Source organism: Eubalaena glacialis, chromosome 17 (assembly GCF_028564815.1).
Source record: "Eubalaena glacialis isolate mEubGla1 chromosome 17, mEubGla1.1.hap2.+ XY, whole genome shotgun sequence".
NCBI lineage: Eukaryota > Metazoa > Chordata > Mammalia > Artiodactyla > Balaenidae > Eubalaena > Eubalaena glacialis.
In genome coordinates, this window is record NC_083732.1 from 16,056,131 (window position 1) to 16,082,973 (window position 26,843).

A 26,843-nucleotide genomic window follows, 5' to 3' on the forward strand; every position below is an offset into this window, starting at 1 on the left:
CAACTGGAATTATAAAATATTTGAAACTGAATGATAATGAAACAGATATATCAAAACCTGTGAAATAAGGGTAAAGCATTGCTGAAAGGGAAGTTTGCCCTTAATTGCAAGTAATTCATGAGAAGTGATGAAAAATCAATGATTTATTTCCACAAGGTAAACCACAAATAACGAAACAGCAAATTAAACCCAAAGAAAGGGAAATAAGAACAGAAATCAATGACACAACTGAGACAATCAGCAAAAGAAGACACATGTTGGTTCTTGGCTGATGGAAGAAGACAAGAGAAAGGCATAAATTACTAACACAGGAAATGAAAAATGGGAATCGCTCCTGTTCTACAGGCATTAATAAGATAAGTGGATATTATGAATAATTTTACATCAATACATTCTGCAAATTTAAATGAAATGGATAAATCCCTGAAAAACACAATTTACCAAAAGAGAAACAATAAGAAACAGAAAATCTGAATAATCCTATTATCCATTAAAGAATGTGAACATGTAGTTAAAAATCTTCCCATAAAGAAGAGTCTAGGTTGGATAGCTTCACTGGTGAATCCTTCCAAACATTTAAGAAATAATGCTGGCATTACAAGAAGGACAAAACTGCCCAATACTTTTTATAAAGCCAGCATAACTCATATCAAAACCTGACAAGGATATTACCCCAGAAAAGGGCTAACTATAGCCCAATCTTTTACATAAACACAGACGCAAAAAATCCTATTTTTACAAAATATTGAAAAAACCCATCCAGCAGAAGTGATATATTGTCATCATCAACTTGGGTTTATGCCAGGAATGCAAGACTGGATTTACATTTGAAAATCAATACATTACCAAAAAATACATATCAATATCCTTTATGAATACAGATGTAAAAATCCTCAACCAAATACTAGCAAGCCAAATCAAGCATCATCTAAAGAGGATTATATACATGACCAAGTGAGATTTATCTCAGGACTGCATTGTTGGCTTAACATTAAAAAATCAATTAATATAATCCATCATATCAATAGAATAAAGGACACAAACCATTTGATGATCTCAATCGTTGCATCGTTGCAGAAAAAGCACGTGACAAAATCTAACATCCTTTCATGATAAAAATTACAAACAAACTAGGAATAGAAGGAAACTTTCTCAACCTGAAAAAGCCCATTTAGGAAAAACTCACAGGTAACATCATACTTAACGGTGAAAGGCTAGATATTTTCCTGCTAAGATCAGGAATAATATGAGGATATCTGTTCTCACTAATTCTACTCAAAATTGTTCTGGAGGTTCTAGCCAGGACAATTTGGCAAGAAAATGAAATAAAAGGCATCCAGACTGCAGAGGAAAAAGTAAAACCATCTCTAGTTGTAAACGACATGATCCTGTATACTGAAAATGCAAAAGAATCCACAAAAGTACTAGAATTAAATAGTAAAGTAAAATTTAAAAACCCTAATAAGCACAACAATGTTGTGGGATACAAGATCATTATGCAAAAACCAACTGTGTTTCTATACACTGGCAATGAACAATCCAGAAATGAAATTAAGAAGACAATTCTATTTACAACAGCATTGAAAAGAATAAAATATTTAGGAATAAATTTAATGAAGAAGTGCAAGACTTATACACTGATAACTATAAAATTTAATTGAAAGAAATTAAAGAAGACCCTAAAAGATGGAAGGACGTCTATTTTCATACTCCCCAAAGCAATCTACAGATTCAAGATAATCCATATCAAAAGCCAGCTGGCTTTTCTGCAGGAATTGACAAGCTGATCCTAAAATTCGTATGGAAATGCAAGGCACCCAGAATAACCAAAACATGAAAAAAACAAAACTGGAAGACTCACATTTCCTGATTTCAAAACTTACTACAAAGCTATAGTAATCAAGACAAGGGCATAAGAATAGACATAGAGATGAAGAGACTAGAATAGAGAGTCCAGAAATATTAAATTCTTACTTTTATGATCAACTGATTTTCAACAAGAGTATCAAGACAATTCAATAAAGATTAGTCTTTCCAACAAATGGTGCAGGGACAACTGGATATCAACACGCAAAACAATGAGTGTACAATGGTGCACTTTGGAAAACAGTTTAGCAGTTCCCACCAGATGTTAAATATACAGCTATCACATGACCCAGCAATTCCACTCCTAGTTATATATCCCAAACAGCAAAAAACAGGCGTTCAAACAAAAACTTGTATATGAATGTTAACAGCATCATTCACAGTAGCCAAAAAAGTGGAAACAACCCAAATGTCAGTCAACTTACGGATAAACAAAACATAGTATATCCATACGCTGGTATATTACTTGGCCATAAAGAGGAATGAAGTATCGGTACATGCTACGACATGTATGAATCTTAAAAATATGCTGTGTGAAAGAAACAGCTGCAAAAGATCACATACTGTATGATTCCACTGATAGGAAATATCCAGAAAAGGCTTATCTACAGAGACAGAAAACAGGTAAGAGGCTAGCAGGGGAACGGAGGGAATGGAAAATGACTGTTAATGGTGAATATACTTAAGAACCACTGAAACGTGCACCTTAAAGGGTGAACTTATGGTGTGTGAATTATATTCCAATAAAGCAGTTATTAAAAAATATTACTGAGAGAAATTAAAGATAATCTAGATAAGTGGAAGGTATATATCATGTTCATGGGTTGATATACTCAATTCTCCCTCAACTGATATACAGATTCAATGTAATATCAATCCAGTACCCCAGTGAAGCTATTTGTGTATGTGAAAATTGACCAAGATGCAGTAAAATTTATATGACATGCAAAGGGTCAAGAGTTGCTGATACAAGCCCGAATAAGGATAGGACTGGAGGACATAAACTACCAGCTATAAAGACTTATAAGGAGCAAACCACAGTTGATATATATTTTAAAATGGAACTCCTTGTGTTACAGTTCCAACTATTAACACTCGAAGTTGAAAAAAAATTACTCCACTGTCAATGCATTTTCAATCAAAAGCCAGAAGGAGAAAAGAGGTGAGATGCAGACTCAAAGATGAAGGATCAAACTATCAGAAGTTATTAAAAAAAAAAGGTGTTCCACTTGGGACTAAAGGGCAGATGGGAAGGAGCTGAAAAAAGGTTTTGTTTTCTAAATATGAGTAAGATGCTTGAAAGTACAATCACTCCCCAGGTTAGTTATCCACTAAAACTGCCCATGTCCACATTGGTCTATAGTGGCTCAAAGTCATCAAGTCTGGAAAACTTGTCAGAGAGAACTTTAGCGGACAGCTTTTGAGGAGAATAACTGACCAACAAACTGTAGGATGGGGCAAAATGATTTTGTTTGTAATTTTGCTAATAAGTAGAATAAACTTTCCTTTATAAGATTTTAAGTCTTAACAAGATTATAAATAAGACCCCAAAACATTAAAAAAAAAAAAAAGGTTCCTACTTCAAGGTTTTCATTGCTTACTGAATACAAACCTGTTCCTTTTCTAGAAGACCTGCCTTTAGTCACTGTTGGTTTCTTCTTCACAGTCGGTGCCTGAAAAGCAGAATGTTCTCTCCACCTCCGAAGCTGAAAATTAATGAACTTCCACATCATGAATGCTTGGGTAATGCAAATGGATGCCAGAACAGCAATTCTGAGAATATGAAGGAATAAACAGAAAATGAGAGTGCACCCAAACAATGCCATTGAATAAAGCAGTCTATCCTGCTTTGACAGGATTAACTTAGCGCTAAATTCCCACTAAGTTGACAAGATTATGTTAATAAATAATTATCCCGCTAATGATTAATCCCAGAAGTTAAATAAATGCTTTAGTACTTCAGTTTGGACATGAAATCATTAACAGGTATGAAATCAAATCAAATGAATATTTACCCTAACCCCTGTATTTATCCCTTTATTTTTAGATGATTCACATTGTAAACTGATAATACATACTATATAGTAGTGCAAAGTGAGAAAAATATTAAATCAACTCTACCTAACAGCCAACACATTGAAGTTTCCAGTACTGAAATCCAGCTTCTGATTCTCTGCTCTTGCAAGGCCAAAGCCAACAGTGAGTACCGAAAGAATTAAAGTCAGAAGTCTTCCCAACACAAACAGAATTGCCCACAGAGAAAATCTGAGAAAAATGTCACAAGTCAGATTCACAGAATTGCAAAGATAAGAAAAGATCCTAGTAGAAATCAGATTCCTGTTAAGTAAATGCATATTAAAACAGCATTTCTTACTGTTCTGCAAAAAGGATTCTGAAATAAAATGTTAGGGAAATGCTTCATATTATATCACATTCTTGAAGATATATAACATATCAGCATTATTTCAGGTTCTAGAAGTCCAGTAAAGAAATGTTTGATATTTTTTGTTTAGCTGATCTTTTTTTTGTGTGTGTAACAACTATTAATGATTCTCGGAACTACTGGTATATAGAACAATTTTGGAAAATGCTGGATAAAACAAAAGCCGTGTACTCAATTCTCATCAGAGTCCCAGTTTTACTTTTTTGTTTTGTTTTGTTAAAGGCTTCACACTCTTTATAAGTCATATCACTTCAATTCTGTTCCAGTTCAATTTTCCCATCAAAGTATTTTAATATCTTTAAGGCTCTATAATCTATTATTTCAATTTCTTCTGAAAGTTCATTCTTCCTCATTCTTCCTTCTCCAAAAGAAAAACGTGCAGTTAAACAAGACAGGAGAAGTTATATCAGAAAAGTAAACCCTCAACCCTCAAAATTACAAGTTCCAATACAGTATCTCTCTAGCTAAGAAAGACTCTATTTTAGAGAACAAAATACCAACATCAACAGCTAAACAGGGTCATTTTATTTAAAGCTGCTACTAACAGGCACTGACTTTAATTACACAAGAAATAGAATGGCTCAACAACTTACCCTTTCTGATACTTTTCATCACTAAAATAAAACAGGCGGGAAATGTGGAAAAGAAACTCAACAAAATAGTGCAGCACCAAAAGAACAAGTCCTAGATGATTCAAGCTGTTAAAAGAACACATTTAAAATGAAAAGATTAATTATGAATTAAGACAGATAAGCATACGATCTGTCCAGTCCATATACACACCCAAGAAAAATCCCAACTCACTTCAAAAGATAAGCTCCAGCAATGTGAAAGAGGTAAAGGCCAATGTAGACGAGCTGACGAGGAATATCTTCCTGTAAACAGAAAATTGCACAGTAGATTAAAACATGGGGAAGCAGTTCTGTTCTTAGGAGCAGTGTGGCAGAGTGAAAATGCACTGTCGCAGAGGAAGACTTGAAGGCCACTCTGCTCCGCACCCTTCCCGAATGCTCACCCCAATTAGCCGCAGTTCTTTAACCTCTCCTGGCTTCAGCTACTCATCTAAATGTGAGTAACAGCTGGGTTTGCCTGAATCAGATGAACTCCAAATCCCTTTCAGTACTGAGTGGTTCTTTTTATGATAAACATTTATTAAATGACACAATATTAATAACCATAGTGTCCTTGTACTATTAAAATTGCTACGTTTATACCAGCAGAGATGCTTTTGTTTACCTAAATAGTATTCACATTTTTTAGCTCATGCTTTTAGTCCCTTTCATTTCATTGTCAGTCAAGTCATTAAAATCGAAGGTTAAAATTTATCTTCTCACTTAGGATACCATCTATTTGTATATTCTTTCTCCTCTTAATAACCTGTAAGCCAGGTATCCAGATTTTACTTTTGCTTCTCTTTTTTTCTTCCATAGTCCCTAGTGACCTGGTTATCTTAGAAACAGTGGTTTTCAAAGACATACGTCAAGTGAATCATGAAATCAATTTAGGGGGTCACCCTAACATGTTCTGAAATACGAAATAGAATAAAAAATGCTAGAGTGTATAGCACATTGCATTGTTTCATGAAAATTTTAATCCAGATTTTACACACACACACACACACACACACAGAATTATAATATAAACTCTAGTTTTTCATCTTGGGTTGCAGTAAAAAAATGTTTGCAAAATATGAACAGTGATAGGCCCAATAAACACTTGTTAATTTATGAAATGCCTGTACCTCTCATTTCTGCTCTCTCTTTTTTTGGCAGTTTACCACGTATATTGATATATATATGTCTCTATTAGCCTGGCACATAGGTATTACAAGGCTCTATTAGCCTGGTTAGTACTATTCACGTACTGCGGCTCTAATTAAAATGACTAAAATGGTGGCCGATGTCGGCAGACTGAGCTGCCTTCATCTGGAAGCTCACCGGACTCGTCTCTGGCATAGAACAGAGTTGAGCACAGGCCTCCATTGGTCTCCTTTTTGCCGCCTACATTTCAAGTAGGGAGTTACCTGACCAAATCTTCTGAGAAAGAGTAGAGTTTACAAGTATAGTTTTGAAACTAAAAACTCTTTTCTAGTAAGAATGCTACAAAGATCAAGTGTTAGAAAGGCAGAACATACAACAGTTCACTATACAGAGTCCTACGCTTTGGGTCTCTCAGGGAAAACTCCCAAGACATAATACCAAGTTTACAGTGGAGTTTCCAACTGGAGAGAGAAGTATCTCTGAAAATAGGCTGTCTGAAGATTCTCTCCACATAATTTTCAAGCTTCCAATGAACTACTTCTCCTTACCAAAGGAGAGAGGGAGAAAGGTGTCGAGACAACATGGTGAAGTTCAACCACAAGAAAGCCTCTTCGTTCTCTTATGGTCATTTCAGACCAGCTCAGCTGTAGGGTTATAACTGCAATTTGATATGCTACGTGGTGTGTATATCACTGGCACCGCACAAAATGATTTTAGATAGTATACAAGAAAACAAAGTTCCATTATAATTTTAAATAAAACATTTTAAGTTGCAGCAAGGTGGCATATAAGTGACTAAATATGGGAAATACTGCCATATTCCTTCCTTCAGATGTGTTAAACAATGCTCCAAATTTCTGAGGGGAAAGCAACACTAGGGGGACCCCCAATACTTATAATAAAAGCCTTTTTGTTTTTTAATTGCTGATTGAACACTAAACTCATTTTACTACATAACAACTTGTGTAAATTGATGTAAAAAACTAAGTTGCTGGAATAACTTCTGGAAAAACCAGAGCAGTGTAACTGCTTGGGAGGATTAAAAAAAAAGATTTTTTTTTTTAAGAAGAAACACAAATAAGTTTTAAAAATACGCCATTTAGCAGAGAACATAAGATGCCTATCTTTTCTCCTCTCTGACAAAAAACACTATTATAAATTACAAACACACTACATTTCAAAAAGCCATTCCATTTCTTTTATATTTCTTGTCCTTAAATCTCAACCTAATTAAGTGAGGCAAGGTTGTGCTTGCCATTAGGTAAAGAAAAGTCCAGAGCTTCTTCCCTAAATTCAGGTTCAACTTTGCATTTCAGCCCTGCCTTTCTGATAGCAGACCAGATGAGTCAATAATGGAAAGTAAACTACCATCACAGCTTCCATCTTCACAACCATCAAATGCCTAGCAAGAGCTTTTACAATAGTCTCTTCAACTTTCAAAAGGACAGAGTATTAAGAAACCTTTCTCTAAGTAACAGAAACTTCAGCCTTATACAAACTGACCAGTGTCTCAAAAGCAATGTTTGCATACTCAAAGCCTAACCAGAGACAGTGTGTCAAAATAAATGAGTGACAGGGAGGAGCCCACCACAGGAAGTGGTGGAGAACAGAAGCTAAAGGCATTCCCACATTAACAATGCAAAGGTAATGTGCATGATGCAGCGTGACTTTTAAACTGAGAAATTTTATCTAGATTTCATTTAGAAAATGGCTGCTTTCAGCAGTCCTGTTCTAGGCCAGACTCCTCTGACATTCTTCAATCCTCATGGGGTTACAGCCCCTCTGGGGCTTACATTGTCTATGGCCAACAATAAAGACCTTGCCCAGCACCAGGGTCTCTGGGGCCTACACGTTTCCCTGGGGCTCAGGGAGAACAGAGAAGGCTGGGTGAAATGTTGGCGCATATCAGTTCACTGGCCACGTTAGATTTCAATTAGGGAGTCAGTAAGCCATCCATGGGCAGTTCATCACTGTTCTAGAATCTAGAGTCTAGATGAATATAATCATGGCTGAAAAAAGGCGATTTTGGTTTTTCAAGACATTTGCACACATCGTCCAATGATTTTGTTACCAGGAGCCAGAAATGAGGTTTTGTGTATTTGTTTGTTTAAAGATTAGCAAACTTTTCTTATACTTGAATGAAAAAAATATATAATGAAACTGAATTATTAGAAAAGCATTGCCAAGTTCGTATCTATCTTTAATGCTAACGTTCAAGTAGTTTATATAAGGATGAAGTCATAGAGTGATGACTTAAAATTCTGATAGCTTCATTTTTCATGGAAAATCTAATAAACATAGTACACTTAAAACAAATTCTAAAATTATAAATAACTTCAGGTGACATTTTCGGTTGTTATTCCAACATGTTTTTATTAAAAAGGTCAGCCACATACTTTAGTAAACTTCTGTTTTTTAAAGAAAATGCTTTTCTTAACTACACTATACTGAAAAATTAACTTTAAACTGAATATCACATATATGCCCAAATATAAGGCAAATATCTGCCCCTAAACGACAGATGGAGCTGTCTCATCTGTAAATTTTTTCAAAGCTCTCATACTACAGGGATCTGTATCAATGACTTTATTCTGAACAACAAATAAATGTTTGGGTAAGATACATAGCCTGAGGAACCTCAATCAGTGTCACTTCTAAATGCTTAGAGAGGTGTAGTGGAGGAATCAGTAAGACAGAGGTAATGATGTACTCTGGAAAAACTGACTTAGATGAGTCAAAGAGTAGCTCTAGTGATGAAGGACAGATGTTAACAACAAAGTTGAAGGGTGAACATAACCCTCATGGAGTAGGAAAAAGCATTTTTCTAATTTAATACACTTTATGTGATATACAATTATATGTATGGATAATTAAACCAAATAAACTGATATTAGAAATAAAACATTTGGCTATTTCATCCACACTTCCCTGAAACTTCATATATTCAAGTTGGCTAAAAAATGACATTTTGAATCCTCTTATGGGCAAAAAGAGAGGACTATTTGTATTGAAACATACATATTACATGTAGTTATAATATCCCTCTTAAAAGAAACTGAGTTATTTTTGACTAACACACGTCTTGAACTGCTACTGTGTTCCTTTCTTCATTTCTCTGTAGGATCTGTTCAAAACAATCACTGTACTAGTTTTTTCCAGTAAAGAGTTCTTCCAAAAATAATTTTTATAGAGTAAATTTTAAGAAACTGTTTAACACATATGCAGCTGTTACTTTCAAATTATGTTAATTACTTGCAACAGTTACTTTCGACTGTCATATGTAGGTGTTAAAAATAGTTTCAGTTAAATTCTAAGTTATGCAAATTATTCCATAAAAATTAGATTGCATTTCTGGAGAAATGCCATCTGGCAGGAATTGATAAGAAAAGAGCTTTGAGAATGAAAATGAACAATTACTTTGAAATGTCCCTCTCTACTTACATGGTCAATGAACAAGATATAGACATATGAATTAATAATGAAACTCAGAGGTATTATGTCCACAGGTATAAAAAGTACACGAAGAAAGCTTTAAATATTGGGACCATGGTACTAAGACATCAAGGAACTATGATGGTCTCAGCAGTGCTTTGCAGAACCTTCTGTGATGATGGACATGTTCTTTATCTCTGATCCAAGATGGCAGACAGCGAAGCCACGTGTGGTGAATGGGCACTTGTAATCGGGCTAGTGTGACCAAGAAAGTGAATTTTGTTTTTGCTTAGTTAATTTAAATGTGGCTTGTGGCTACTAATTTGGACAGTGCAGCTATGGGACATGTATGGTTCACAGTAGGTGCTTACTGAATATGGAAGCGTTATTGGAAACTGTGAGCCTAAGAATTTTACCTTAAGACAGTTCTAAGTCAAAGGTTTTATGCACCTTCGCCCTAATCCTTACAATCAACTTAACTGGAAAAACATTCTACTTTACACGGCCTAATTTGGTGGTGTTTTCTAATCGTGGCAGACAACATCCATGATGACAGACACACAGGACACGAAAAGTCACAGACACAACGCAATAATAAATCAAGTGCCTATACTCGTGAATTAACTATTTAGAATATATATAGAAATAAGTGTTTGCAGCTTTTGAGAAGGCAGAGGAAAAATGGTTGCTGGATGGGTTGGTTCCTCTGCTATTTTGGAAAGCTTCTCAAAGTAAGGGGATTTTAAAAACAGCGTTTTAAACATGGAAAAATGTGAAATACATACAAGAAACAGACAGTATGACGAATCCCCAGGTACCTATCACCCAACTTCGTGGTTGTTAACTCATGATCAGACTTCTTTTTCATCCACAGCCCCACCCACGTATCAGTTCATATATAGGAATATTTAAACAATCTCTCCCCAAAAAAGAGAACAAAAGTGCTTGATTAATTTATCAGAGGGAAAAGGTACTCCAGAAAAAAGAACTGATGTGTTGGGATTATAAAATTAGAGAATGTCAGTGTGAATGAGGCATAAGGAGAGAGCGGAAGAAAAAGGGACCAGGGGAGGGGGCACAGACAGGAGAAACCCTTAGAGCACAGGTGAGCAGCTTTATTTTAGTTTAAAGCAACAGGGAGCTAGTAGAGTTTTTAGAGGAGAAAGAGTTAAATAAAGGAAATAAAGTTTACTCTGTGACATCACAGAAGCCTGACTGCACAAGCACTGAGGGTAAAACTACACAGGAGGCTAGTGCAGTGCTCCAGTGGTTTACTCATTGTTCAAACAAAACAAACAAACATCTTCCCCACCTATTTCACCAGGAAAAAAGTCAAGGTGAATATTTAACTATGGTTTACTTTTCTCAATACTGAATTTTTCTTTGGGACTTATACACAGTACCATTTAGTTGTACAATAATCTAATTAATCCTTTTGGTCTCGCTTGTGAAACTGCTAAGAATATCAGTAACACAAAACTAACATTACATTGCAAAATTTGTTTAAATTTTAATTTATTTTAAATTACCACTAACATAATTTTAAAGTGAGAAACTAACATGTCAAATGTAAAATCCCCCTCTAAGTTAAAATGACTGCAGGTTTCTTCAATAAATACTTAAGGATACTTAGCCTCTGTGGAAAGGGGAGAGGTGAGAGAATAGTGCGGGGAGAGTTGAGGTGAGAGGGAGGTTAGAGACATGAGGAAATAATTTTAAAAAGACTTCCAAAAAAGGCAAAAAAAGGCAAAAGACAATTTTTAAAATTATAAAACCCCTGCTTACTTTTTTGGTTTTCTGGAAGTAGAGTTCAGGAAAAGCATGAAACCAGTATGCCAACTGTGATATGTAGAAAAACTTCATTTGAAATCTGTACCAACACAAGAAAGTAAAAAATACCTTTTAAAGCATACCATTTTTAAAGAATAAAGTACAAACAAACACTGGAAATCAGGATGTACTAAGTAGCCACCTTTGCGTTATCACTTCAGGTCCCCTCACGATACTCCATGTACCGTACTCTCCAACAGCCACTTCCCCCGGCCCCCCGGCCCCCCAGCATCAGTCAGCGCCTCTGGATTAAACAGCAGAAGCACAGACGTGATCTACAGAGCACTGTGAACATGCAAGCGAGCTGCGAGGAAACAGAGCCCCTTGTCTATTAGTTACTTAATACTGAAGAGTATGCCTGTCAGCTACTGAAAACATACGGACCATGACTCTAAGGGAATCAAATCACAGATCCGTAAGGTTTCGTCAAAAGGGAAGTGGGAAGGGCAAACAAGATGGATAGAAAAGAGAAGGCGCACAGATTAACCAGCACCTGAAACCGGGATAATCCCAATTTCAAACAATCCCTGGATTTTTTCTTAGGGAAATATGGTAACTCTACCAGGTTGAGACACTGAGAGCCCCCAATAAATGGAGGCAAACCAGGATTCCAGAGAAGAATAAGGCACTGACGGACTCCCCAGGAGACGTATCATATTCAGTCTAGAATCCAGCCTCCTCCTCACATCACACCCCTCCAGATCTTCCGCTTTCTCTCTGTTCTCCCTCCCCCTCTCCTCCAGAGGTCTAAAGCAGAAAACACGAAGCCAATCTGAATAACTCCAGGGGGGTGGGGAGGGGGAGAAGATACAGTCCCACATAAATATGATGTTTATATCTCCAGTTTACACAAGTGCATTGAATTAACAATTTTTAAAAGTTAGAATGGCTCAGCAGAGTATGGTAATATTGCAGGGTCATGTTATATTCCCTTCATACTTTTTCACCAATCCTCACATCACAACACATTTATTGACTACTTTCTACCTGATAAGCACCTACAGCCTGGCACAGCAAAGGATATAAAAAGAGACAGTTCTTCTTGCTGTCAAGGCACATATAGCCTTGGTGGGCACGGGCTCAATTTAAGACTTACGTAAATGAGACAATTGCAGAACAGCCAAGACAATGTATAGATAAACATAAAATATTGCACACCAAAATGACAAATTCAGGAAAGCAGAAGCCAATATAGGCTAAAGGAGCAAGGAAAATATGGAATAGATGTTCTAGAGCTGGGCTTGAAGAATGAATAACTTAGCTGGCTGACTTTGCAACCCCTGAGCTTCTTACAGCACTGTACAGAAACCCTGGGGGCCAGAAAAATAAAAAAGAAACAGTCCCTACCCTCAGGCTTTTAGTGTAAGAGAGTAAGAAATGGAAGGAGTGAAAAGAGACTGGGGCAAAGAAAAGGAGCAAAAGTATGTAGAAGACGGAGCAGTGACGAGGAGAAGGGTTAGGGAAAAGAAAGGGAAGACAGAGGACTAAATTAGGATTACTGTCAAAATCAGTTTTCTCAAGGTAACAAACATGCTGGAAAGATTATATACATGAAAAAAGCACACAGGAAATTTTTGTCCGTACGGCAGTGAGACTGCCAAAGACATACCTATTGTACGAATTTCCCTAAGGTCCTAAAGAGAATAACAAGAACAAATCCTGCTTAAAAGTGACATGACCATGGTCCTTAACTAAGAAAAACCTGCTGAAAATGACTTACGTCATCAGGTTATGGGGATAAGCTCTCCACAAGATAGTTGGGTCTGAGATATAGTTTTCCTAAGAGAGAAGATACAAAAATTAGCCTAATGAGCATGGAAACGTCTTAGAAAATAAGACAGTATTTTCATTCCTTGCACATTTACATCTCTCCACCTCAAGTTCCATTGAAGTCCAACCTTTTAGATGTTTTAGTTATTTTCCATTCAGTCGAACTGCTTACTTTAGTGAAGTGAAAATCAATATGAGTGACTTGAAGTCAAATAAGACATAATTCCTGGCTTTCGAAATTCTTTCAATCCAGTAGAGTAAAAAAAGACATGTATGCGAACAAACATAACACAACCAAAAAACAGTGATGGCGCATAACAGAGTTACAACAGCCACTGGAGGGATGAATTTTGTCCTGGGTAATCAAGGAAAGGGTTCAGAAAGAGGTGGCACCTGACAGGAGACAGAAGATCAAGGTGTTGCCAAGTTTTACAGGATTATGTCCACATAGTAACCACGTCTTTTTCTTAGATAACCAGATCTATTTAGTGAGAATTACTGCATATGTATATTAAAAAAAAAACCTGAAGCAACTTATCCTTAATATTTTCCCATGGAAGTTTAACACTTTTACGTTTTTTAAAAAATGTATAAGATAGAACTTTTGTACATCAACAATAAAAAATTTTTTTAATGTATAAGAAAGATTTTAAGCTGAACTTTAATGTATCTATGAAGCATCATTAAAGCAGCAGTTTACAAAGGAACAAGCACTGGACTGAAAGGCTGAGTTTTAGTCTATCTCCAACCATAAGTGTCATATCCTGGAAAATTCACTTTACCTATTTATTCATCTCTAACATAGCGATTAAAAAAAAAATACTGTGTCCTGACAAACTCAAAAATATGTAAACTCTGGGGTTCATATAAACTTAAAGGACTGATATTAGTAATATTAGATACTCTCTTCCCCCTCATTAGTTAGAATGGTACACTTAAAGGTTTAGATAGCCTTAATAAAAAGTTAATCAATATTTTAATTTGCTCAGAAAATATCTGGACTGTGTTTAAAGAACGAAATGACTGGAAACACTACAACTCATGTAACCCAGTGAAAGTATCACTGATAACTTACCCTTTTTGCTACTACAGAGATACCTGCAAATGACTACAAGATATGAAGACAACACTCAGATTGACTAAAAATGAGTAAGGCTTTCTGAAACATTAAACATAGTTGGCAATTTTTGCTGTATAAAAACTAACTAAAAGAGAGGCTTACTGATGAAACTTGATGTATACTAGTTCAATAGCAGAACTCCTGATCTTAGATAAGAAGAACAAGAGACGAGGAATTTTTCTAAGGTTCAGGGTTTGCTTATGAGCATTAAAAATAGGACATCAATTTCTGTTCTGGGTATATAATTAAATACTTTGAGAGGTAAGAATTTCAGCACAGTACATACTTACAGATATGAGAATGAATGTGCCCCAAACACAAGAAAATAGGTAGAATGCACTCAGCTGACCAGATTCATTAAACTTGCTGTGTTTCGTTTTGGAAAAGTGCATTCGCCTGTTAATTTTCTAAAAATAAAAACAATCGTTAATAATTAAGATTATAAAATATATTTAATATGACTATCATAGTATGGAGAGCTAGTATTTTACAAAGTATAGATTTCTAAGATTGCATACTTACATCCAACACATATTCTTGAATTATGGCATGAATAATTATCGCCACTAGCATGTAGAAGAAAACTGTAGCCAAATCTTTGATACCACAGTAATAAAGGAACGCTGATTCAGTAGCTTGTTCTTCTGAAGGTCAAAAAGGACAGGACACACATACACAAAAATATACATAAGATTATAAAAACAGCACTTAAGTACAACATAGTTATGGAAACAAACAAGAGAAGACTAACCTAATAAATAAGTTTACAGAAACATCATGGTAATTTGCTTTTGGACACCTTCAGTCTTAGGAACAATGAAAACTGAGGAGACTATCTAGAAGTCTAAAACTTCAGAAATTATTTACAAAGACTTGACACATGTTAGTTACAGCCATTAAAGACCAGAGAACACCGAAGGGGAGGCCACATTGAGATCCTTGGGGACTGTAAAATTGATATTACCCCAGGGATAGGGGTTAGATTATACTTAGGTTGTATTAAAGTTATACTTAGCCCATTTGCCTGTCTTTTCAAAGAACTTTTGAAACTTTCAGCTTTCTAGCTCTACTTTCAAACTAGACACCACATTTATGATTCTGCTGGAAAAGCTGACTCAACTTTGATTTGATTTAGTTTTGAATTCTAAGCAGGAGAGACAGAGGCAACTGCTACAATTGTTTTCAATCTTTAAAAGTGCTAAGATTTTTTCAGAACAAGACTTAATCAAATACTTGTGAATTGATAAAAGAGCTTTGTTTTTTTCTGGCATACTCAAATTTCAAAACAACTTTGTGGTTCTGAGAACTGTGATATCTAAGTTACTACATCAAATATTTACAAAATGATATAGCTGAACAAAAACCAACTCCATGTTGTATAATTGATCTTACATTCTAAATAGAGAGACTCGGGGCTCGGGGCAAGTTTACCACCTGAATATGGTAATATTTTGTTAACTGAATACCCCACTCCTCACCCATGCTAGTTAATTATATTACTGTATTCAACTACAATCAACTTCCAATAACAACTTGATTTTCACATAGCATCATTCAGAAAAACTTTTCAAAATAAAACCTAAAAGTGTAGTTTGGATGTTATTACCAGATGCTTATTGACATTCTCTCTAATCAAATAACTGATAGGATGGTAGAGCACAACCAAAGAGTGAAAATAAAATGGGCTTAAGAGGGTTGTTATTACAGGTCCAAAACAGAACGCATACAAGTCAGAAAAACTGAACCTGAACATTGGGCCTTTAGAAACCTTGACTGAACAATGACACTTCAGACAAATGTAAAATATCTATTCTTAGGATTTTCTTATGAAAAGATCAGAGGGAAGAGAAGGCAAAAAAAAAAAAAAAAAAAATCTTCATTGGAATTTTAAGCCCATTTACAAAAATACACAATAAACATTAAACACATAAAAACTGATTTTCATACAATACATAGGGTGAAGTCAACCAAAAACATCAGATTTTGCATTACAAAATCATCAAAATAATATTCAGTCTAATCACGAATGAGATCTGTGAAAATAATGAAGAACCTAGTGTTTATGGAAATTTCCAAGTCTGTCCTACTGAACTCTTCTACTTAACCAGAAAATTCCAAAAGAAAACTACCTACCTGTTGCAGGGAGGGTAACATTGTACTGAAGAGTAACAAAAATTATAGAAGCTTTTGCTGTTATCTAGAAAGAAAAAAAAAGAAGATCAAGTCAATTTGTGACCCTCTCCCAAATAGCAAATCGGGGGGAAAAACATTCCAAGTTCTGTCCCCACATCTAAGAACCAAGGGCACCCTAGTTCCAGCTGCACCCTGACAGGCACGACTGGACTTCCCGATCACCAAGGAGTCGAGCTTGAAAGTTAACATAATTCACCAGTGTCGTCTGCAGTTTAGATGGGATTGTGTAATTCACTCCTAACTTTAAGATTTCAAAAAAGATACTGCAGTTCCAGTAAACAGTGTTTGGACAAATAAAGTTTCTCTACTCTAGACCTGTACAATGAACACAAAATTTCCATCAAGAAAAATTTTAAATGTAAATTAATGAAAGAAAAGGAAGCACAGTTACCATGACAAAAGGTAGATCAAAGGTAGGATCTGTGGTGTGTGTGTTAATCTCCCACACACCTGGCATAGTTACATTGTCGATAAATATTTAACTGACCTGACTACTAGCAAAAGCAAAGTGGTCAGAACAGAAAAATGGAACGCTTACTCAATATTTATAGGCGCCAGGCACTGTGCTAGACAAGAAAGGATAACAAAGGAATGATACAATCCTGATGGCTAGCAACTTAGTCCAGTCTGGAAGACAGGTAAACAAATTGCTATAATACCACAGAATCAATGCCAATGTGAACTCAGGATAAACAACCAAAGCATTTTTTTTGTTTTTGCTTTCTTCCTGGGGTGAGGAATGAGGCATGTTCTGGAAAGGCTTCGCAGGCGATGTGGTACAGAAAGCTGTCTCCTGTTGGAAAAGAAAAGTTCCCTAGGCTCACGCAGTGGGACCGAGAGGGCAGCATATGGGAGAAACAGAAGCGCAAAGGCCAAGGAGCGGTAAACAGGAGGTCAGGCACGGGCACACATCAGGAAGGGGTAGAAAGGCCTGGAAAAGTTACCAAGTGCTAGAAAGGACCTAGTTTGCTGAGCTTAGTAGTTTAGATTTTATTTTAGCCCGACCAGACAGTTTTGGGGAGGGGGAAGTTATTCATGCTTTTCAGAAAGATCGCTGACTGGGGCACAGTGCTGGCCTCTCAAGCCCCCTCGGACCCACGCTCCACCCCACAATCAGTACCCCCTCCTGATCATGTTAACGCCACTCCCCACACCCATCCTCCCTCCACCCGCGCCCCAAAGGTCCTTCACCGATTCCTATTCTCTCCAGGATAAGAACAAACTCCACGGTCTGGTCCCTGCTTCTCCAGCCCCCGTCCAGCCACTTCTGCCCCATCCCTTGCCTCCTGCACTCCTCCCACCATAGCTCCGTGCACCCGCAGTGTTATCTAAAACACTGCTGGAAAACCTCTCCACTTCGGATCTCAGGTCAACTACACCCTTTCAAGGAAGCCTTCCCCGTCTCTTAGGATAGGTCATTTCCTTTGTTAGATTACCTCAGAGACCTGTGTTCCTTTCTTACAAAACGTATACTCTTGGCGTGATTGTATTAATCACTGCTGTCTCACCCATCAGACAGACGGTAGTCTCCATAAGAGCTGGGAGCACGTCTGTTTCTGCTCATCACTATATGCTTAGAGCCCAGCATGGCGTGTGGCACTTATCAGGCGATTGTTCAATATTACTGAACAAATATTAGATAAAATATAAATTGGAGTAAGGATGCAAGTCAAGTACGAGTTTTGCAAGAGACCCTGTGAAAAATAATAAGGCCTGAACGAAGGCAGTAGTAGTGGGTACAGGCGGAACTTTTGAGGCAGAATAAGGTTTGGTTAGCAGGATAGAATCAGATTATGTACTGATGCTGCAACAACTGGGTGAAAAGCAATACTATTAATAAAAATGTGGAATATACAGGAGGAACCGCAGGTCTGAGGGAAAGAAGAAATTGCGCTTTATATAAACTTAGATTTCTATGAGATAAGCAGGTGGCAAGACCAACAGGTAGGTAAGGCCCACGCCTGGAGCTCTGCAGGGAGACCCGGGCTTAAGGATTTGGAAGTCTCTGTTTACAGACAGTACATGGTACATAGTCGAGGCTGTGAAAGTATATAAATCCTCTACAGAGAGTGCACAGGATTCGATGAGAAGCAGGACAACATCAGAACCACGGAGAGGGCAGAGAAAAAGGCTGGTGGCAAAATAAGAAGAAATGATCAGAGAGGAGAGGCAGAGAGAGAAGGAAGAGAGCTAGATGCCCCAAAAGCCAAAGGGGAAACATTTCAAAAAGGTGTGGTTAATAAAGTCAAAGTTTCAATAGAGATGTGTCAGGAAAAGAGTGCAGCGGACCGGATGATTTAAGAAGTCATCAGTGGTCGCAGCTTGAGTGATTCCAATGAAGAAGTGAAAGCAAAAGCCACCTCACAGTGGAGCGCAGAGCACAAGGGGAACAAAGGGGTTCCCAGCGACAGATGCCAGGTCAAGATTTATGTCGTTTCGTGATGGGAGGCACTGAGCTGGTGTGGGGGCAGTCAGCAAAGGCACCAGGGAACAGGGAGAATTTAACATGTAAGGGCGTAACGGATGGAAAGACCTGGTAGGGATGAAATATAAGGATAGAGCTAAAGGTTGATCTTGAGCAGTTTTCCTCTTAGATCAGGCAGGCAGAAGGTAAAAATGATGAGATAGATAAGTTCAATAAAAGGCAAGAAGCTGAAGAAATTCCCTGTGGTGGGGGAAAAGCAATGTCATCTGTTAAGCATAGTTGAGGGCTCAAACGATGAGTATTTTTATAGTTCCTTTAGGGAAAGGAGCTGGCCAGGGAAAAGTACAAAGATCCCCGGGTATTACTTTTGTCTGAGGTCAGAAACCTTTGACTTGTAATATTATCTATCAGCAAGAGTGCATGACTTTCTCTGACAACACTGAGCAATCCACAAATGGGGAGGCACGGAAAAGGCAGATGGCAGGCTGGATCCACGGTTGGATATGTGCAGGCCAAGTAAGGAGAAAGACCAAGAGGGAAAGGGAGCTGAGGGCCTGGGGGGAGCGTGGACAGTAGTTAAAGTCTACAGGAAGAAAAGCAAAGCAACAAGGGACTAATACACTGGAGAAAAGGAAAGGGGACCAGGCCCCATAAAAGCCTGGACTAGGGGGAGAGCTGGCATACGAGCAGTAGAAGTGGGGAGATGAACAACATGCAGGTTGCAGCTGAGTTCTGCTATTCTGGAAGTCAGGATCTGGAAATATGGCAGGCTTGTGAGATAAAGTCAGGGTATGGCCACCACAGTGAGTTGTTCCACTGGGTAGATACATAAAGATCACTTCCCTAGAAAAGGCAAGTAAGGCTTTTCTGTTTTACATTTTGGGTCATTCACACAGATGCGTGAGAGCAGAACAATGACGTGAGTTGCCAGGGTAACACTGCTTTCACGTGATTCTTTTTAATAAAGTTAACTGATTACTAAATTTTATGTTTTAATATCTTTGTTTAGATTTCATATATAAACGCACACACACTCCACATTGCTGTTTCTAATTTAGAATATGAGGTCACCACTACCATAGCTAAAAAAACTTTTTAAGTTTTTTTACAAATGACAAGTGAAATTCTTCAAAGATAAATTTAATATCAAATTCCCAAAGCAACAAAAATTAGATTATCCTTTAATGTTAGGCTTCCAAAGAAAATTAAAATCTGGCTTCCAGCTAGCTTAGCATGTGACAGTAAGCAGAATAAGAAGAGGAAAAATACAAACTACACACCCTAAAAAATGTTTATAGAAAAATTTTTTAAAAAGAAGAAAAATTAAACCAGTAATCATGCTCTTAGTCATTTCTAGGCGTCCTAAGCCTCATACCACGGCCAGCACTGTTTTAGTTAAACTAATATTACAGTTAATCAATAGTAAGACAAGTTAGTTTGGAATAAAATATGCTACAGAAATATACAATGCACTCAAAAGTAAAAATGAGTTTATGACAATTTTGGACATTTAAAGCACTGCTCTCCATTTATAAGAAAAATATGAGACTTATTCAGATACATCTTAAACAGGTTACCACGACGCTAATGAATTATTTAATTCTGCATTGTATAGAGTATCATGAATATCATAATATTTCTTTAGTGGTCACCAGCTGGGGCTTGGTATCTTTTCTTGTCATACAGAGATGTTAACTATTTTGTACTTGTCAGAGGGAAGTGTGACTACTACATTGACTGGGTGTCTCAAAGATAAAGGCAATTTCTGAATATCAAATCCCACTTTCTTACCAGCTTATATAAAATTAAGTTCTTAAAAAAAAGGAGGAAAGAAAATGTTGGCATTAAGATAAGCCATGCTTAAAAATAAAACAAACCCCCAAGACTGTTCTACATAGTTGAAATTGTAAAGGTCCCCCAAACCTGGCATGGCACAAACAACCTGGACTCCTGAGTCTCTGAAAAGTAAATCCCTCCCAGAAGAGAATATTCCTCGTGGAAACCCCTAATTCCTCTGCTATATCCTCACTTTCAGAAAGCTTCCCAAGCATCTTTACATCTTTCAACTGTTAAATTTTCCTAACTCCAATATGAAGTCATTAATTATAGACCATGATGTGGAGTATGTGGACAGAAACTGTACTAAACACATGATTTCAAAATTCACAGCAATTTTTGATAACACAAGCTTTCCTGGAAATTAAACGCTTTCATATCTCCCAAACTATTGCTTTATCAACCTTATCAGTATATATAATTTCTTTAGATGCTAACTGTTAGAATTTTCTCACATAAAAATGCTGTCTTCTGTTTTTCGACTTCGATAAATACCTAAGGAATAATGAGCTACCATTTATGGTATGCCTCCTGTAAGCCACACTTTGAACTAGCCATTATAAAACTTAGTTTAATTCTCAGAGTAATCTGATGAGCCCTATTTTACAGAAAAAGAAACAAGTTCTAAGAAGTTATATGACATGCCCTAGGCCACCCAGTTAGCAAGCAGTAGAGCCCTAACTCGCTTTAGCTTCAGCGTCTATACTGATTCTTCATTTTGGCTAGTAGTACAGTATCTGTTATTGCTTTGTCAATTTCACCATAAATCCTCCGACACTTCCTCAATATATTTACACAAAAGGCTAAACAGTTCTGTTGCAAAAACCTTACATTCTCTATTATTCTAGCACAAATACTGTCATTCTATAACTACGTTAACGTTGAGATTCAGCAATTACTTTATTATTATTATTTTTTAATTAATTAATTATTTTAAAATTATTGGCTGTGTTGCGTTTTAGTTGCTGCACACAGGCTCTAGGTGCGCTGGCTTCAGTAGTTGTGGCACATGGGCTCAGTAATTGTGGCTCGTGGGCTCAGTTGCTCTGCGACCTGGGGGATCTTCCTGGACCAGGGCTTGAACCCGTGTCCCCTGCATTGGCAGGCGGATTCTTAACCACTGCGCCACCAGGCAAGTCCCGCAGCAATTACTTTAAAAGTCAAGCAGCAAAACTAATCCTGTGACTTTTTTCCCATAGGTAGATAACGTGCTTTCAACTCCTAAAACTTTAACATATGGTAAGAAAAATGTAGTACAACCTGCACAAACTTCCTTCTGTCTACTACTTCAACATTCGTTTTTGAACTGATTTTAAAAACTTCTATTTAGATCTTTGTTGTGTCTATGTAAATTGATAAATTTTACAGATGTAAAGGTGAAAATCCACTTAATGTTAAAAAATCATTGACATGTGAGGCAAGGTATAGGTGGTAAACTTCTCTAGAAATGTGGTAAGAGAACATGAAATAATTTACATAAAAGCAACGTTATAACATTTCTAAGTGTCAGCACTTCTGATTTATATTCCATTTCATTCAACGCATTGCAAATACACCTTGCAGGTAATATTACTCCTAAATTATATCTTTAAAGACAGGGATTCTTACCACGTGGAGATGGGTTATGGCAAGCTTTACGGAACTGTTCAGTATATTGTACACACAAAAGTATTACTTCTAACACCAAAGCAGAAAGTATATACAAGTATAAAATTCAGAAACAGAGTACAAATGTTTAGCATTGCATTTCTAATATCATATACATTCATGTAGTGCTGTATAAACCGTGAGATGCCTTCTCACCATATCATCTGATCTCTGCAAGCAATGGCTGGGAGAACAGCACAGGTGATGTTATTTCCTTATACAGAGCAGAAAAACTGAGGCTTAGCCTTAGGTCCTTCAGTAGGTAAGTAGCACAGGCCCAGCCTAAATCGAACGATGTGACATATGTTAGTTCCCTTCTACCCTCCCTTTCAGGATACCTACTACCTCCTTAGCAGTGGACTAAGTGGACGTAAATGACACTATCAAGAATCAAAAAATCTGTATCTAGATGCAGAAAAGCTCATTTGAAGAGAAGCAAAAAATTATTAAAATATTAAGTTACCTAATCATAACATTTAAAAAACCCACATGGGCTCCATTTAAACTATTTATTCATCTTTCGGTCACTGGCAGTCTCATTACACCAGTTTTTCTCAAGAATTCTTAAGGTCACTCATTAAGCAAATACTTTGTAAGCATCTCCTAAATTTAGGCGTTGGAAATAGATTAGGAAAAACCCAAAATTTCTGCCCTCACTGAGGTTACATTCCAGGAGCGGGGAGACAATAAATAAGTAAAATAATTAGTGTATTTGGGGGGGCACAGGAGCTACAGAGAAAGATTAAAAAGGGAAAGAAGATAAGGAATGGGCGTGTGTACTGGGGAGCGAGGGAAAGGAAGCCGTAGGATGTTACACGTTCACCTTGCAAAGTTTATTACCCACATTCAACAGCTGTTAAGTAAGTCATCACAATACTCGCTACGTGGGAAGAGAATTTACACACTCCTGACATTTCCATCCTCTATTTCAAGAAACAAAAAGAAAATTATCCGACGCCTCGGCACTGCTGTTCAGAACCCCGATTTCTGTATCAGACCTTGTTTCCTTAAGGAAAGAGCAAGCGCCGGGGCAAAAAGTTCGATCACTGGTAACAATACCAGCTTGGGAGACAGGAGTTAAAACAATCGGGTGGGTGCGACTCGGAGAGCCGATCCCGCGGAGATCACTCGCTGCCCCGCGGCCACCGCCCTTCCAGTGGGCAGCGGACGCCGGGCTCCGTCGGTTTCACCCCAGACTCGGTGCCGCCGCGGCTCCCGCCGCCGGCACCGGGCGCTCTCCGGCCCCCGCGGCCTGGCCAGCCGGGCGCGCCGGCCATTGCCCAGCCCGCCCACCGCCCGCAGCCAGCTCGGCGTGCAGGGGCCGCCCCCGCCGACCGCCGGCCCCTCGCCGGCTGCCACGTAACCCTTCGCGGGAACCAGGAACTGCGCGGCGCGGCCGGCGGGAGGGGGCGGCGGCGGCGGGAGGGCGGCGTGCGCGGCGGCCGAGGGGGCGATGCGGTGACCCCGGCCCCTGCGGGCGCACGGCGGCCAGGCTCCCGGGGCTCCGCAGCCCCAGGCCGGCTCGGCGCGGGGCGGGGCAGGCCCGCTCCTCCGGGCCGGGCGGCCGGCACCTCCCCCCCACCCCCCTCTCTGGGATCCCCCGCGGTCCCGGGCCGAGGGGCTGAGCTGGCAGCCGGGGCCCGGGGAGGGGACAGCGGGCGGGCGATTGGGGCGCGGGCAGGGCTCACCTCGAACATGAGCCCCAGCAAGAAGACCATCGCCACACAGGAGACGATGTCCGCGTGATTCTGCAGGACGAATTCGTGGCTCAGGACCGGGGGGCTCTTGGTGCTCTTCTTGCGAATCGCCATGGTGAAGCCGCCGCCCGTGCCTGCAGGTGCTCCGCCCCGGCTCCGCTCTTGCCAGCTGCTCACCGACTCGCCGCCGCCGCCGCCTCCCCCTGGCTGCTCCTCACAGCCCCGCCGCTGCAGCTCGCTGGGGCTTCACTTCCCATCCCACAGCCAGTACGCAGCCGCCGGGGCCGCCCGGAAAAAAAAAAAAAAAAAAAAAAAAAAAAAAAAAAAAAAAAAGGCTAGCCCACAGAGGAGGCGAGCATGCGCACTGGGGAGACGGCGCTCTCTTGTGCCGCGGCCGCCCCTGCGAGCCCACAGCGCCGCCTAGGGAGAGGAGGCCGTCCGCCCGGGGCCGGGCGAGTGTAAGAAACCTGAGCGGCGCCTCTCCTGCCCCGCGCCAGGGCGGGGGTTGGGAGTCGTTTGAGGCGCGAGCTTCCTGCGCTCACTTAACAGGCTGAGTCCGCGCCTCGGTCACAGGGCGGCCACGTGCTACGGCGTGCACGGGTGCAAGCGTGCTTTCCGCCCTTTGTGCCACCCTGGCCTTGGGTGTCAGTGCCTGCTTCCACATTGATTGTCACTTCTTGAAAGCCACTGCCACCAGCAAAATAATCTAAACGTATGAGTACAGCTTAACTACATAAGGGTAGGGGCATTCTTCGGTTTTAGCAGCTGCCTTAAAAGTTAACTTCAGAGTTATTTTAAACACGCCTGAGGACTTTTCCTGTTCTTTGTGGCCTTGAGGTAGTTTTCAAAAAAGAACAATTCCTATTTGGTCTCACCTACCCATCCCTCAACGGGCATGCGACTGAAGTAAGTTCATAAGTTTGGGTTTACTGGCTTCATATTTATTATTAACAACACTTCTTGGTAATCTAGGGAGATGATTTTTAAAAGTTTGTGGATTAGACATGTCTTCCTTTTTCATATTTCTGCCCAAACCAAGACTCCTTGTATTCTTTCTCCAGATGAATTGTACCACTGTTTACCCATTTGACAAATCTAGAAACCAGAGTCATCCTGGACTGATCCCTTTCAGCATCCTTCCATACCCAAACTATTACCAAACAAACCCAAGGCCATTCAGTCCCCCCTTCCCTTTCCCACTGCTGCACCCTCAGGAGGGGACTCACTGCTCGCCTACAATATTACAAGTCTGGTGAATCCCTTAGTGGTTTAAGAACATGGGTTTTTAAGTTAGAATTCTGTCACTCATTATCTGTGTGATCATGGTTACTTACCTCCATGAGATTCGATTTCTTCATTTATGTATTCATGTATTCAAAAAACTATTTATTGGGCAACTACCATATGCTAAGCACTGGGGATACAGAACTGAATGAAAAGTACAATTGAACCTATTCTTACGGGCTTTCATTTTAGTATGGGAAGAGGATCTTTACACAAGATTTAAAAAGTGAAACATGTCTTAAATTGAGATGAGGGTCCTGGAGAAAAATAAAGCAAGGGGAATAGGGAAAGTGTGGGAAATTGCATTTGCCTGAAGACTTTAAGAGGTGAGGGAGCAAACCATATCATCAATAAAAAGGAGATAATTGTAATACCTGTAGCCTACTTTAGCAATTAAATGAGATGATTCAAGGAAAGTGCTTAGTAGAGAATTAGGTGTAAATGTTAGCTATTTTTTTTTTTTTTTAATATAGTAGCTGTGAAACCGGCAGCTTATTTATTTATTTATTTTATTATTTTTGGCTGTGTTGGGTCCTCGTTTCTGTGCTAGGGCTCTCTCTAGTTGTGGCAAGTGGGGGCCACTCTTCATCGCGGTGCGCGGGCCTCTCTCTATCGCGGCCTCCCTTGTTGCGGAGCACAGGCTCCAGACGCGCAGGCTCAGTCGTTGTGGCTCACGGGCCTAGTTGCTCTGCGGCATGTGGGATCCTCCCAGACCAGGGCTCGAACCCGTGTTCCCTGCATTGGCAGGCGGATTCTCAACCACTGCGCCACCAGGGAAGCCCAATGTTAGCTATTGTTATTATTTTTTCTTTTTGGCCACGCGGCTTGTGGGATCTTAGTTCCCCGACCAGGGGGTTGAGCCCGTGCCCCCTGCAGTGGAAGCAAGGAGTCCTAACTGCTGGACTACCAGGGAGGTCCCAAATGTTAGCTATTGTTATTTTCCTACTTTCTGATCAAACAATTACTAGTTTTACCTACCTCCAAATCACCTTCCAATTTCATATTAGAATGATGCTTCTAACAAAATTTTTCAAATTTTTTTGGTGGTTTCCCTTTTGCTTTATGGGAAGCTAGCATGACTAAATAGTGCTTTATGGTTTGGCTTCTGCCTACCCAGACATGCTCAAACCCTGCCTCTCTATGCCCCAATCTCTTAGTACCAGCACTACTGGCTTCCCACTCTATACACATGATAGTCTGCTCTCTTCCCACGCTCTCCCTGGCTTTGTGCTTGCTGCTGCCTCTGTCTGGGATGTTTTCTTCTCTCCCCTCATCTACCCAGCACATGCCTACTGTTCCTTCAAATCTCATTCACAGGTGACTTCGCTGAAACCTTTACTGACTTCTGTGGCCATCTCTAATGATTCAATTGCATTTTTTAAAATAGCTTTGAGATATAATTTATATCACGTAGTTCACCTATTTCAGGAGTACAATTTGATGATTTTTAGTATATTTACAAAATTGGGCAACCACCACCATAATCTAAATTTAGAACATTTTTATTATTCCCCAAAGAAAGACTTAGTTTTTGTTCTTG

General features: G+C 39.1%; 1 protein-coding gene across 1 annotated transcript in view; it reads right to left on the bottom strand.

Moving 5' to 3' along the window:
* The window catches only part of TRAM1 (translocation associated membrane protein 1), a 28,498-nt gene extending 4,185 nt beyond the window's left edge, over positions 1 to 24,313 (bottom strand). The window contains exons 1-10 of the mRNA XM_061171308.1: positions 24,011 to 24,313; positions 16,355 to 16,418; positions 14,744 to 14,865; positions 14,512 to 14,628; positions 13,052 to 13,110; positions 11,287 to 11,371; positions 5,114 to 5,184; positions 4,903 to 5,007; positions 3,988 to 4,131; positions 3,479 to 3,639 (exon numbers count right to left, since the gene is read on the bottom strand). Coding sequence (XP_061027291.1) covers positions 3,479 to 3,639; positions 3,988 to 4,131; positions 4,903 to 5,007; positions 5,114 to 5,184; positions 11,287 to 11,371; positions 13,052 to 13,110; positions 14,512 to 14,628; positions 14,744 to 14,865; positions 16,355 to 16,418; positions 24,011 to 24,133 — 1,051 coding nt within the window. The 5' untranslated portion in view covers positions 24,134 to 24,313. The remainder of the gene's footprint in view (positions 1 to 3,478; positions 3,640 to 3,987; positions 4,132 to 4,902; positions 5,008 to 5,113; positions 5,185 to 11,286; positions 11,372 to 13,051; positions 13,111 to 14,511; positions 14,629 to 14,743; positions 14,866 to 16,354; positions 16,419 to 24,010) is intronic.
* Between the last annotated feature and the right edge of the window lie 2,530 nt (positions 24,314 to 26,843).